This window comes from Heterodontus francisci, chromosome 3 (genome assembly GCF_036365525.1).
Source record: "Heterodontus francisci isolate sHetFra1 chromosome 3, sHetFra1.hap1, whole genome shotgun sequence".
Classification (NCBI taxonomy): domain Eukaryota; kingdom Metazoa; phylum Chordata; class Chondrichthyes; order Heterodontiformes; family Heterodontidae; genus Heterodontus; species Heterodontus francisci.
The window spans coordinates 73,626,391-73,640,693 of record NC_090373.1 but is presented as its reverse complement, the minus strand read 5'-3'; the positions used below and the strand labels follow the sequence as shown (position 1 = coordinate 73,640,693).

Here is a 14,303-nt window from a genome sequence, read left to right as displayed (position 1 = left end):
TTGAAAGGGAGGAGGAGAGGCTGACCTCCACAGCTGGGGGTCCCTCAGGGCACTCCGAGTGTGGACACTGGCTCCTCAGCCCCTCCACCAGTGAGCCCAAGCCCAGTAACTGCAACGCCTGAGGAGAGTCCTGTACCTGTGCAGGAAATCATCAGGCAGTCAGGGCCTTCCAGGCATCAGACAGCCAGAGGATGCCTGCCAAAGTCATCAGAGGCCAATGGACAGTGTGATCAGCAGCCTGCCTCCAACCCAGCTGCTGGCGCAGGGGTCACACCTCGTAGAAGCACTTGTAAATGTATAAAGAAAAGCACCTACAGTTACTTGGGGTTTCACAGGTGTTTGGAATTTGACATTTGCTTCATCATATAAAGTTCTTTTATTTTTGAAATTAACCTTCATTGTGTAAAAGTGTTTATTCTGTCATGCATTAATTGTGAGTTGCTGACTTCCCCCTTCCCCCTTAGTGGATGCCAATGTAAGCAGAGCCCTCATTTGAATATGATCTTCCATTGGCCACAGCACATGGTTCACCTGGGCGCTAGGCATGGAACATAATGGAAAAGAGGCAACAGACTGCATGCATTGAGGTGAGTCTTTATTGTTCATATTCTGAGTGGCCATCAGTGTGGCTGAAAGCGGTAAGTATGGGATTGTCTTTTGTCTCCTTGGCCCGTTGCTCAATCTGCCTGGCCTCCAGTGCAAGAGCCTCAACATCAAGTGCTGCTTGATCATTTCCCTCCTCTGTGTCCTCCTCATTGGTGGAGGTGTGTTGTTTAATCATATCCTCGTCATGGAAGGCCTCCCCCCTCTGCAGTGCTAGATTGTGCAGAGCACAACAGACCACAACAACAACCCTCGCTGGGGCATACTGCAGGGCTCCGCATCTAGGCAATGGAATCTCATCTTCAGTAGCCGAATGGCCTGTTCGATGATCACTTGGGTGGAGCCTTGGCAAGTGTTTATACCTCTCCTCTGCTGCATTGCGAGGGTTCCTCATAGGCGTCAGTTGACATGTCTTCACTGGACAGCCTTTGTCCCAGAGAAGGCGAGTGGGCCGCCAGAAAAACTGTGGCCTCTGGGACTGTCAAAGTATGTAGGTGTTGTGACTGCTTCTCGGGAAACGAGCACACACCTGCAAGAAACGCTTTTGCTGGTCGCAAACCAGTTGAACATTCATGCAATGGAAGCCCTTCCCGTTGCTGAAGGCGGCTGGCTGGTTCGTTCAAGCCTTGTTGGCCACATGTGTGCAAACTATCACACCTTGCACCTGGGGGAATCCAGCGATGGCCCTAAAGCGATGGTCCTCTCTGCCTGAGTGTCAGGATTGGTCTGGTAGAGCACATAGTCATTGGCCTTCTTGAATAGGGTGTCAGTTACTTCCTTGATACAGTGGGGGCTGCTGTCTGGGAGAACCCACACATGGACCTGATGGATCCTTGGAATGATTCAGATGCATAACACTTGAGTGCCATGGTGATCTTCAGGGCCACTGGCATTGGGTGACCACCAAATCCCATAGATCACACCCTGTCCTGTAGCAGAGCTCATAAGTCAGTGATGGCCTCCCTGGAGAGTCGAAGTCCTCGTTGGTAATGCTGCTCAGACATCTGAACGTTGCTGATTCGTGTCTGGTGCACTCTTTGTTGCAGGTGGGCTCTTCTTGGCATGGCTGGCTGCTGTTGCTCTCATCATGGAGCTTCATGGGCAGGCACAACTGCCTCTTGGTCCGTTCTCATGCCACGGGGGTCCAAAAAGACAGGGTGTAGGAGAGCCATGCCAGGTGATCATTAGACCTCCAGAGCGCTGTCCTTGCAGCTTTCCCTTTGCTACTTCTCCCACAGACTCCCTGATGGCCCTCGGTGCCCACCCATGCTGATAGCCGACCCTCTCATCCAGCAGTATGGGCATCCAATCTTTTCTGCTACAGTTTGGCACCTGATACAGTCACTCAAAACCAAGCCCCACCCCCCTCTTTTAGACCACCCGGGACCCTGCTCAGCCGGGACTCCCTCCCGAGACCTTGCTCAGCCGGTACTCCCACCCGAGACCCTGCTCAGCCGATACTCCCACTGGAGACCCTGCTCAGCCGGTACTCCCATCCGAGCCCCTGCTCAGCCGGCAGTCCCACCCGAGACCCTGCTCAGCCGGTACACCCACCCGAGACCCTGCTCAGCCGGTACTCCCACCCGAGACCCTGCTCAGCCGGTACTACCACCCGAGACCCTGCTCAGCCGGTACTCCCACTGGAGACCCTGCTCAGCCGGGAGTCCCACCCGAGACCCTGCTCAGCCGGTACTCCCACCCGAGACCCTGCTCAGCCGGCACTCCCACACTAGACCCTGCTCAGCCGGGACTCCCTTCGAGACCCTGCTCAGCCGGTACTCCCACCCGAGACCCTGCTCAGCCGGGTCTCCCTCCCGAGACCCTGCTCAGCCAGGACTCCCTCCTGAGACTCTGCTCAGCAAGGACTCCCACCCGAGCACCCTGCTCCGCTGGCACTCCCACCCGAGCCCCCGCTCCGCTGGCACTCCCACCCGAGACCCTGCTCAGACGGCACTCCCTTCGAGACCCTGCTCAGCCGGGACTCCCTCCTGAGACCCTGCTCAGCCGGGACTCCCTCCCGAGACCCCGCTTGGCCGGCATTCCCACCCGCGACCCTGCTCAGCCGGCAATCCCACCCGAGACCCTGCTCAGACGGCACTCCCACCCGAGACCCTGCTCAGCCGGCAACCCCACCCGAGACCCTGCTCAGCCGGCAATCCTACCAGAGACCAGTGCTCAGCCGGGACTCCCACCCGAGACCCGGCTCAGCCGGTACTCCCTCCCGAGACACTGCTCAGCTGGCACTCCCACCCGAGAACCTGCTCAGCCAGGACTCCCCCCCCCCAAGACCCTGCTCAGCCGGGACTCCCTCCCGAGATCCTGCTCAGCTGGGACTCACTCCCGAGACCCTGCTCAGCCGGTACTCGCACCTGAGACCCAGCTCAGCCGGGACTCCATCCCGAGATCCTGCTAAGCCGGCACTCCCAACCTAGACCCGGCTGAGCCGGCAATCCTACCAGAGACCCTGCTCAGCCGGGACTCCCACCCGAGACCCGGCTCAGCCGGTACTCCCACCCGAGACCCTGCTCAGCTGGCACTCCCACCCGAGAACCTGCTCAGCCGGGACTCCCTACCAAGACCCTGTTCAGCCGGGTCTCCCAAAGGAGCCCCTGCTCAGCCGGGACTCCCTCCCGAGATCCTGCTCAGCCGGGACTCACTCCCGAGACCCTGCTCAGCCGGTACTCGCACCCGAGACCCAGCTCAGCCGGGACTCCCTCCCGAGATCCTGCTAAGCCGGCACTCCCATCTGAGACCCTGCTCAGCCGGTACTCCCACCCGAGCCCCTGCTCCGCTGACACTCCCACCCGAGACCCTGCTCAGACGGGACTCCCACCCGAGACCCTGCTCAACCGGGACTCCCTTCGAGACCCTACTCAGCCGGGACTCCCTCCCGAGACCCGGCTCAGCCGGGATTCCCTCACGAAACTCCGCTCAGCCGGCAATCCCACCCGAGACCCTGCTCAGCCGCAATCCCACCCGAAACCCTGCTCAGCCGGCACTCCCACCCGAGACCTTGCTCAGCCGGCAATCCCACCCGAGACGCTGCTCAGCCGGTACTCCCTCCCGAGGTCCTGCTCAGCCGGTACTCGCACCCGAGACCAAGCTCAGCTGGGACTCCCTCCCGAAATCCTGCTAAGCCGACACTCCCACCCGAGCCCCCGCTCAGCCGGGCCTCCCTCCTGAGATCCTGCTCAGCCGGTACTCCCACCCGAGACCCTGATCATCCGGCACTCCCACACTAGACCCGGCTCAGACGGGACTCCCTTCGAGACCCTGCTCAGCCGGTACTCCCACCCGAGACCCTGCTCAGCCGGGACTCCCTCCCGAGACCCTGCTCAGCCAGGACTCCCTCCCGAGACTCTGCTCAGCAAGGCCTCCTTCCCGAGCCCCTGGCCAGCTGGCACTCCCACCCGAGCCCCTGCTCTGCTGGCACTCCCACCCGAGACCCTGCTCAGACGGCACTCCCACCCGAGACCCTGCTCAGCCGGGATTCCCTTCGAGACCCTGCTCAGCTGGGACTCCCTCCCGAGACCCTGCGCATCCGGGACTCCCTCCCGAGACCCCGCTCGGCCTGCATTCCCACCCGCGACCCTGCTCAGCCGGCACTCCCACCCGAGACCCTGCTCAGCCGGCAATCCCACCCGAGACCCTGCTCAGCCGGCAGTCCCACCCGAGACCCTGCTCAGCCGGCAATCCCACCCGAGACCCTGCTCAGCCGGTACTCCCACCCGAGACCCTGCTCAGCTGGCAATCCCTCCCAAGACCCTGATCAGCCGGGACTCCCTGCCGAGACCCTGCTCAGCCGGTACTCCCACCCGAGACCGTGCCGAGCTGGCACTCCCACCTGAGTCCCTGCTCAGCTGGCACTCCCACCCGACACCCTGCTCAGCCGGTTCTACCTCCCGAGGTCCTGCTCAGCCGGTACTCACACCCGAGACCAAGCTCAGCTGGGACTCCCTCCCGAAATCCTGCTAAGCCGACACTCCCACCCAAGCCCCTGCTCAGCCGGGCCTCCCTCCTGAGATCCTGCTCAGCCGGTACTCCCACCCGAGACCCTGATCATCCGGGACTCCCTGCCGAGACCCTGCTCAGCCGGGACTCCCTCCCGAGACCCTGCTCAGCCAGGACTCCCTCCCGAGACTCTGCTCAGCAAGGACTCCTTCCCGAGCCCCTGCTCAGCTGGCACTCCCACCCGAGCCCCTGCTCAGACGGCACTCCCATCCGAGACCCTGCTCAGCCGGGATTCCCTTCGAGACCCTGCTCAGCCAGGACTCCCTCTCGAGCCCCTGCGCATCTGGGATTCCTTCCCGAGACCCCACTCGGCCGGCATTCCCACCCACGACCCTGCTCAGCCGGCAATCCCACCCGCGACCCTGCTCAGCCGGCAATCCCTCCCAAGACCCTGATCAGCCGGGACTCCCTGCCGAGACCCTGCTCAGCCGGTACTCCCACCCGAGACCGTGCCGAGCTGGCACTCCCACCTGAGTCCCTGCTCAGCTGGCACTCCCACCCGACACCCTGCTCAGCCGGTTCTACCTCCCGAGGTCCTGCTCAGCCGGTACTCACACCCGAGACCAAGCTCAGCTGGGACTCCCTCCCGAAATCCTGCTAAGCCGACACTCCCACCCGAGCCCCTGCTCAGCCGGGCCTCCCTCCTGAGATCCTGCTCAGCCGGTACTCCCACCCGAGACCCTGATCATCCGGGACTCCCTGCCGAGACCCTGCTCAGCCGGGACTCCCTCCCGAGACCCTGCTCAGCCGGTACTCCCACCCGAGACCCTGATCATCCGGGACTCCCTGCCGAGACCCTGCTCAGCCGGGACTCCCTCCCGAGACCCTGCTCAGCCAGGACTCCCTCCCGAGACTCTGCTCAGCAAGGACTCCTTCCCGAGCCCCTGCTCAGCTGGCACTCCAACCCGAGCCCCTGCTCAGACGGCACTCCCATCCGAGACCCTGCTCAGCCGGGATTCCCTTCGAGACCCTGCTCAGCTAGGACTCCCTCTCGAGCCCCTGCGCATCTGGGATTCCCTCCCGAGACCCCACTCGGCCGGCATTCCCACCCACGACCCTGCTCAGCCGGCAATCCCACCCGCGACCCTGCTCAGCTGGCAGTCCCACCCGAGACTCTGCTCAGCCGGCAATCCCACCCGAGACCCTGCTCAGCCGGCAATCCTACCAGAGACGCTGCTCAGTCGGGACTCCCACCTGAGACCCGGCTCAGCCGGTACTCCCACCCGAGACCCTGCTCAGCTGGCACTCCCACCCGAGAACCTGCTCAGCCGGGACTCCCTCCCAAGACCCTGCTCAGCCGGGACTCCCTCCCGAGATCCTGCTCAGCCGGGACTCACTCCCGAGACCCTGCTCAGCCGGTATTCGCACCCGAGACCCAGCTCAGCCGGGACTCCCTCCCGAGATCCTGCTAAGCCGGGACTCCCACCCGAGACCTGGCTGAGCTGGCAATCCTACCAGAGTCCCTGTTCAGCTGGCACTCCCACCCGAGACCCTGTTCAGCTGGCACTCCCACCCGAGAACCTGCTCAGCCGGGACTCACTCCCAAGACCCTGCTCAGCCGGTACTCGCAGCCGAGACCCAGCTCAGCCGGGACGCCCTCCCGAGATCCTGCGAAGCCGGCACTCCCACCCGAGACCCTGCTCAGCCGGGCCTCCCACCCGAGACCCTGATCAGCCGGGACTCCCTGCCGAGACACTGCTCAGCTGGTACTCCCACCCGAGGCCCTGCCGAGCTGGCACTCCCACCTGAGACCCTGCTCAGCCGGTACTCCCACCCGAGACTCTGCTCAGCAAGGCCTCCTTCCCGAGCCCCTGGCCAGCTGGCACTCCCACCCGAGCCCCTGCTCCGCTGGCACTCCCACCCGAGACCCTGCTCAGACGACACTCCCACCCGAGACCCTGCTCAGCCGGGATTCCCTTCGAGACCCTGCTCAGCTGGGACTCCCTCCCGAGACCCTGCGCATCCGGGACTCCCTCCCGAGACCCCGCTCGGCCTGCATTCCCACCCGCGACCCTGCTCAGCCGGCACTCCCACCCGAGACCCTGCTCAGCCGGCAATCCCACCCGAGACCCTGCTCAGCCGGCAGTCCCACCCGAGACCCTGCTCAGCCGGCAATCCCACCCGAGACCCTGCTCAGCCGGCAATCCCACCCGAGACCCTGCTCAGCCGGCAATCCTACCAGAGACCCTGCTCAGCCGGGACTCCCACCTGAGACCCTGCTCAGCTGGCAATCCCTCCCAAGACCCTGATCAGCCGGGACTCCCTGCCGAGACCTTGCTCAGCCGGTACTTCCACCCGAGACCGTGCCGAGCTGGCACTCCCACCTGAGTCCCTGCTCAGCTGGCAGTCCCACCCGACACCCTGCTCAGCCGGTTCTACCTCCCGAGGTCCTGCTCAGCCGGTACTCACACCCGAGACCAAGCTCAGCTGGGACTCCCTCCCGAAATCCTGCTAAGCCGACACTCCCACCCGAGCCCCTGCTCAGCCGGGCCTCCCTCCTGAGATCCTGCTCAGCCGGTACTCCCACCCGAGACCCTGATCATTCGGGACTCCATGCCGAGACCCTGCTCAGCCGGTACTCCCACCCGAGACCGTGCTGAGCTGGTACTCCCACCTGAGTCCCTGCTCAGCTGGCACTCCCACCCGAGACCCTGCTCAGCCGGCACTCCCACACTAGACCCGGCTCAGCCGGGACTCCTTTCGAGACCCTGCTCAGCCGGTGCACCCACCCGAGACCCTGCTCAGCCGGGACTCCCTCCCGAGACCCTGCTCAGCCAGGACTCCCTCCCGAGACTCTGCTCAGCAAGGACTCCTTCCCGAGCCCCTGCTCAGCTGGCACTCCCACCCGAGCCCCTGCTCAGATGGCACTCCCATCCGAGACCCTGCTCAGCCGGGATTCCCTTCGAGACCCTGCTCAGCTGGGACTCCCTCTCGAGACCCTGCGCATCTGGGATTCCCTCCCGAGACCCCACTCGGCCAGCATTCCCACCCGCGACCCTGCTCAGCCGGCAATCCCACCCGAGACCCTGCTCAGCCGGCAGTCCCACCCGAGACCTTGCTCAGCCGGCAATCCCACCCGAGACCCTGCTCAGCCGGCAATCCTACCAGAGACGCTGCTCAGTCGGGACTCCCACCCGAGACCCTGCTCAGCTGGCACTCCCACCCGAGAACCTGCTCAGCCGGGACTCCCTCCCAAGACCCTGCTCAGCGGGGACTCCCTCCCGAGATCCTGCTCAGCCGGGACTCACTCCCGAGACCCTGCTCAGCCGGTATTCGCACCCGAGACCCAGCTCAGCCGGGACTCCCTCCCGAGATCCTGCTAAGCCGGGACTCCCACCCGAGACCTGGCGGAGCTGGCAATCCTACCAGAGACCCTGCTCAGCCGGCAATCCCACCCGAGACCCTGCTCAGCCGGCAATCCTACCAGAGTCCCTGTTCAGCTGGCACTCCCACCCGAGACCCTGTTCAGCTGGCACTCCCACCCGAGAACCTGCTCAGCCGGGACTCACTCCCAAGACCCTGCTCAGCCGGTACTCGCACCCGAGATCCAGCTCAGCCGGGACGCCCTCCCGAGATCCTGCTAAGCCGGCACTCCCACCCGAGACCCTGCTCAGCCGGGCCTCCCACCCGAGACCCTGATCAGCCGGGACTCCCACCCGAGGCCCTGCCGAGCTGGCACTCCCACCTGAGACCCTGCTCAGCCGGTACTCCCACCTGAGACCGTGCTCAGCTGGCACTCCCACCCGAGCCCCTGCTCCGCTGGCACTCCCACCCGAGACCCTGCTCCGCTGGCACTCTCACCCGAGACCCTGCTGAGACGGGACTCCCACCCGAGACCCTGCTCAGCCCGGACTCCCTTCGAGACCCTGATCAGCTGGCACTCCCACCCGAGCCCCTGCTCAGCCGGTTCTCGAACCCGAGACCCAGCTCAGCTGGGACTCCCTCCCGAGATCTTGCTAACCCGGCACTCCCACCCGAGACCCTGCTCAGCCGGGCCTCCCTCCCGACATCCTGCTCAGCCGGTACTCCCACCCGAGACCCTGATCAGCAGGCACTCCCACACTAGACCCTGCTCAGCCGGGACTCCCTTCGAGACCCTGCTCAGCAGGCACTCCCACCCGAGACCCTGATCAGCAGGCACTCCCACACTAGACCCTGCTCAGCCAGGACTCCCTTCGAGACCCTGCTCAACTGGCACTCCCACCCGAGACCCTGCTCAGCCGGCACTCCCACACCAGACTCTGCTCAGCCGGGCCTCCCACCCGTGACCCTGATCAGCCGGGACTCCCTGCCGAGACCCTGCTCAGCCGGTACTCCCACCTGAGGCCCTGCTGAGCTGGCACTCACTCCCGAGACCCTGCTCAGCCGGTACTCGCACCCGAGACCCAGCTCAGCTGGGACACCATCCCGAGATCCTGCGAAGCCGGCACTCCCACCCGAGACCCGGCTGAGCCAGCAATCCTACTAGAGATCCTGCTCAGTCGGTACTCGGACCCGAGACCCAGCTCAGCCGGGACGCCCTCCCGAGATCCTGCTAAGCCGGCACTCCCACCCGAGACCCTGCTCAGCCGGTACTCGCACCCGAGACCCAGCTCAGCCGGGACGCCCTCCCGAGATCCTGCTAAGCCGGCACTCCCACCCGAGACCCTGCTCCGCCGGGCCTCCCACCCGAGACCCTGCTGAGCTGGCACTCCCACCCGAAACCCTGCTCAGCCGGCACTCCCGCCAGAGACCCTGCTCAGCCGGCAATCCCACCCGAGACCCGGCTGAGCTGGCACTCCCACCAGAGACCCTGCTCAGCCGGTACTCCCAGCCGAGACCCGGCTCAGCCGGTACTCCCACCCGAGACCCTGCTCAGCCGGTACTCCCTCCCAAGACCCTGCTCAGCCGGTACTCCGTCCAGAGACCCTGATGAGCTGGCACTCCCACCCGAGCCCCTGCTCCGCTGGCACTCCCACCCGAGACCCTGCTCAGACGGCACTCCCACCCGAGCCCCTGCTCAGCCGGTACTCCGACCAGAGACCCTGATCAGCTGGCACTCCCACCCGAGAACCTGCTCAGCCGGGACTCCCTCCCAAGAACCTGCTCAGCCAGCACTCCCACCCGTGACCCTGCTCAGATGGCACTCCCACCAGAGACCCTGCTCAGCCGGTACTCCCACCAGAGACCCTGCTCAGCCGGTACTCCCACCCGAGACCCTGCTCAGCTGGCACTCCCACCCGAGCCCCTGCTCCGCTGGCACTCCCACCCGAGACCCTGCTCAGACGGGACTCCCACCCGAGACCCTGCTCAGCCCGGACTCCCTTCGAGACCCTGCTCAGCCGGGACTCCCTTCCGAGACCCTGATCAGCTGGCACTCCCACCCGAGCCCCTGCTCAGCCGGTTCTCCCTCCCGAGGTCCTGCTCAGCCGGGACCCACTCCCGAGACCCTGCTCAGCCGGTACTCGAACCCGAGACCCAGCTCAGCTGGGACTCCCTCCCGAGATCTTGCTAACCCGGCACTCCCACCCGAGACCCTGCTCAGCCGGGCCTCCCTCCCGACATCCTGCTCAGCCGGTACTCCCACCCGAGACCCTGATCAGCAGGCACTCCCACACTAGACCCTGCTCAGCCGGGACTCCCTTCGAGACCCTGCTCAGCAGGCACTCCAACCCGAGACCCTGATCAGCAGGCACTCCCACACTAGACCCTGCTCAGCCGGGCCTCCCTTCGAGACCCTGCTCAGCTGGCACTCCCACCCGAGACCCTGCTCAGCCGGCACTCCCACACCAGACTCTGCTCAGCCGGCACTCTCACACTAGACTCTGCTCAGCCGGGCCTCCCACCCGTGACCCTGATCAGCCGGGACTCCCTGCCGAGACCCTGCTCAGCCGGTACTCCCACCTGAGGCCCTGCTGAGCTGGCACTCCCACCCGAGAACCTGCTCAGCCGGGACTCCCTCCCAAGACCCTGCTCAGCCGGGACTCCCTCCCGAGACCCTGCTCAGCCAGGACTCCCTCCCGAGACTCTGCTCAGCAAGGACTCCTTCCCGAGCCCCTGCTCAGCTGGCACTCCCACCCAAGCCCCTGCTCCGCTGGCACTCCCACCCGAGACCCTGCTCAGACGGCACTCCCACCCGAGACCCTGCTCAGCCGGGATTCCCTTCGAGACCCTGCTCAGCTGGGACTCCCTCCCGAGACCCTGCGCATCCGGGACTCACTCCCGAGACCCCGCTCGGCGGGCATTCCCACCCGCGACCCTGCTCAGCTGGCAGTCCCACCCGAGACCCTGCTCAGCCGGCAATCCCACCCAAGACCCTGCTCAGCCGGCAGTCCCACCCGAGACCCTGCTCAGCCGGCAATCCCACCCGAGATCCTGCTCCGCCGGGACTCCCTCCCAAGACCCTGCTCAGCCGACTCCCTCCCGAGATCCTGCTCAGCCGGGACTCACTCCCAAGACCCTGCTCAGCCGGTACTCGCACCCGAGACCCAGCTCAGCCGGGACTCCCTCCCGAGATCCTGCTAAGCCGGGACTCCCACCCGAGACCTGGCTGAGCCGGCAATCCTACCAGAGACCCTGCTCAGCCGGCAATCCCACCCGAGACCATGCTCAGCCGGCAATCCTACCAGAGTCCCTGTTCAGTTGGCACTCCCACCCGAGACCCTGCTCAGCCGGGACTCACTCCCAAGACCCTGCTCAGCCGGTACTCCCACGGGAGACCCTGCTCAGCTGGGACTCCCACCCGAGACCCTGCTCAGACGGTACTCCCACCCGAGCCCCTGCTCCGCTGTCACTCCCACCCGAGACCATGCTCAGGCGGGACTCCCAACCGAGACCCTGCTCAGCCGGGACTCCCTTCGAGACCCTGCTCAGCCGGGACTCCCTCCCGAGACCCCGCTCGGCCGGCATTCCCACCCGAGACCCTGCTCAGCCGGCAATCCCACCCGAGACCCTGCTCAGCCGGCACTCCCACCCGAGACCCTGCTCAGCCGACAATCCCACCCGAAACCCTGCTCAGCCGGCACTCCCACCCGAGACCCTGCTCAGCCGGCAATCCCACCCGAGACGCTGCTCAGCCGGGCCTCCCACCCGAGACCCTGCTCAGCCGGCAATCCCACCCGAGCCCCTGCTCAGCCGGCTATCCCACCCGAGACCCTGCTCAGCCGGCAATCCCACCCGAGACCCTGCTCAGCCGGCAATCCCACCCGAGCCCCTGCTCAGCCGGTTCTCCCTCCCGAGGTCCTGCTCAGCCGGGACCCACTCCCGAGACCCTGCTCAGCCAGTACTCGAACCCGAGACCCAGCTCAGCTGGGACTCCCTCCCGAGCCCCTGCTCAGCCGGTACTCCCACCCGAGACCCTGATCAGCCGGGACTTCCTGCCGAGACCCTGCTCAGCCGGTAATCCCACTCGAGACCCTGCTCAGCAGGCACTCCCTTCGAGACCCTGCTCAGCCGGTACTCCCACTCGAGACCCTGCTCAGCCGGCACTCCCACACTAGACCCTGCTCAGTCGGGCCTCCCACCCGAGACCCTGATCAGCCGGGACTCCCTGCCGAGACCCTGCTCAGCCGGTACTCCCACCTGTGGCCCTGCTGAGCTGGCACTCCCACCTGAGACCCTGCTCATCCGGTACTCCCACCCGAGAACCTGCTCAGCTGGGACTCCCTCCCAAGACCCTGCTCAGCCGGGACTCCCTCCCGAGATCCTGCTCAGCCGGGACTCACTCCCGAGACCCTGCTCAGCTGGGACACCATCCCGAGATCCTGCTAAGCCGGCACTCCCACCCGAGACCCGGCTGAGCCAGCAATCCTACCAGAGACCCTGCTCAGTCGGTACTCGCACCCAAAACCCAGCTCAGCCGGGACTCCCTCCGAAGACACTGCTCAGCCGGGTCTCCCACCCGAGCCCCTGCTCAGCCGGGACTCCCTCCCGAGGTCCTGCTCAGCCGGGACTCACTCCCGAGACCCTGCTCAGCTGGGACTCCCTCCCGAGGTCCTGCTCAGCCGGGACTCACTCCCGAGACCCTGCTCAGCCGGTACTCGTACCCGAGACCCAGCTCAGCCGGGACGCCCTCCCGAGATCCTGCTAAGCCGGCACTCCCTCCCGAGACCCTGCTCAGCTGGGCCTCCCACCCGAGACCCAGATCAGCTGGGCCTCCCACCCGAGACCCAGATCAGCCGGGACTCCCTGCCGAGACCCTGCTCAGCCGGTACTCCCACCCGAGGCCCTGCTGAGCTGGAACTCCCATCCGAGACCCTGCTCAGCCGGGATTCCCTTCGAGACCCTGCTCAGCTAGGACTCCCTCTCGAGCCCCTGCGCATCTGGGATTCCCTCCCGAGACCCCACTCGGCCGGCATTCCCACCCACGACCCTGCTCAGCCGGCAATCCCACCCGCGACCCTGCTCAGCTGGCAGTCCCACCCGAGACTCTGCTCAGCCGGCAATCCCACCCGAGACCCTGCTCAGCCGGCAATCCTACCAGAGACGCTGCTCAGTCGGGACTCCCACCTGAGACCCGGCTCAGCCGGTACTCCCACCCGAGACCCTGCTCAGCTGGCACTCCCACCCGAGAACCTGCTCAGCCGGGACTCCCTCCCAAGACCCTGCTCAGCCGGGACTCCCTCCCGAGATCCTGCTCAGCCGGGACTCACTCCCGAGACCCTGCTCAGCCGGTATTCGCACCCGAGACCCAGCTCAGCCGGGACTCCCTCCCGAGATCCTGCTAAGCCGGGACTCCCACCCGAGACCTGGCTGAGCTGGCAATCCTACCAGAGTCCCTGTTCAGCTGGCACTCCCACCCGAGACCCTGTTCAGCTGGCACTCCCACCCGAGAACCTGCTCAGCCGGGACTCACTCCCAAGACCCTGCTCAGCCGGTACTCGCAGCCGAGACCCAGCTCAGCCGGGACGCCCTCCCGAGATCCTGCGAAGCCGGCACTCCCACCCGAGACCCTGCTCAGCCGGGCCTCCCACCCGAGACCCTGATCAGCCGGGACTCCCTGCCGAGACACTGCTCAGCTGGTACTCCCACCCGAGGCCCTGCCGAGCTGGCACTCCCACCTGAGACCCTGCTCAGCCGGTACTCCCACCCGAGACTCTGCTCAGCAAGGCCTCCTTCCCGAGCCCCTGGCCAGCTGGCACTCCCACCCGAGCCCCTGCTCCGCTGGCACTCCCACCCGAGACCCTGCTCAGACGACACTCCCACCCGAGACCCTGCTCAGCCGGGATTCCCTTCGAGACCCTGCTCAGCTGGGACTCCCTCCCGAGACCCTGCGCATCCGGGACTCCCTCCCGAGACCCCGCTCGGCCTGCATTCCCACCCGCGACCCTGCTCAGCCGGCACTCCCACCCGAGACCCTGCTCAGCCGGCAATCCCACCCGAGACCCTGCTCAGCCGGCAGTCCCACCCGAGACCCTGCTCAGCCGGCAATCCCACCCGAGACCCTGCTCAGCCGGCAATCCCACCCGAGACCCTGCTCAGCCGGCAATCCTACCAGAGACCCTGCTCAGCCGGGACTCCCACCTGAGACCCTGCTCAGCTGGCAATCCCTCCCAAGACCCTGATCAGCCGGGACTCCCTGCCGAGACCTTGCTCAGCCGGTACTTCCACCCGAGACCGTGCCGAGCTGGCACTCCCACCTGAGTCCCTGCTCAGCTGGCAGTCCCACCCGACACCCTGCTCAGCCGGTTCTACCTCCCGAGGTCCTGCTC

At 65.8% G+C, this 14,303-nt stretch overlaps 1 protein-coding gene across 1 annotated transcript; it reads left to right on the top strand.

Moving 5' to 3' along the window:
• Positions 1–1,011: 1,011 nt before the first annotated feature.
• On the top strand, positions 1,012–7,069 carry LOC137367111 (proline-rich protein 36-like). Its single transcript, XM_068028548.1, has 10 exons — positions 1,012–1,093; positions 1,650–1,780; positions 1,979–2,089; positions 2,463–2,962; positions 3,063–3,685; positions 3,846–4,259; positions 4,377–5,161; positions 5,217–5,827; positions 6,073–6,667; positions 6,839–7,069. Exons 1-10 carry the CDS (start codon positions 1,012–1,014, stop codon positions 7,067–7,069), a joined length of 4,083 nt encoding a protein of 1,360 aa, XP_067884649.1.
• The last annotated feature ends 7,234 nt before the right edge of the window (positions 7,070–14,303 follow it).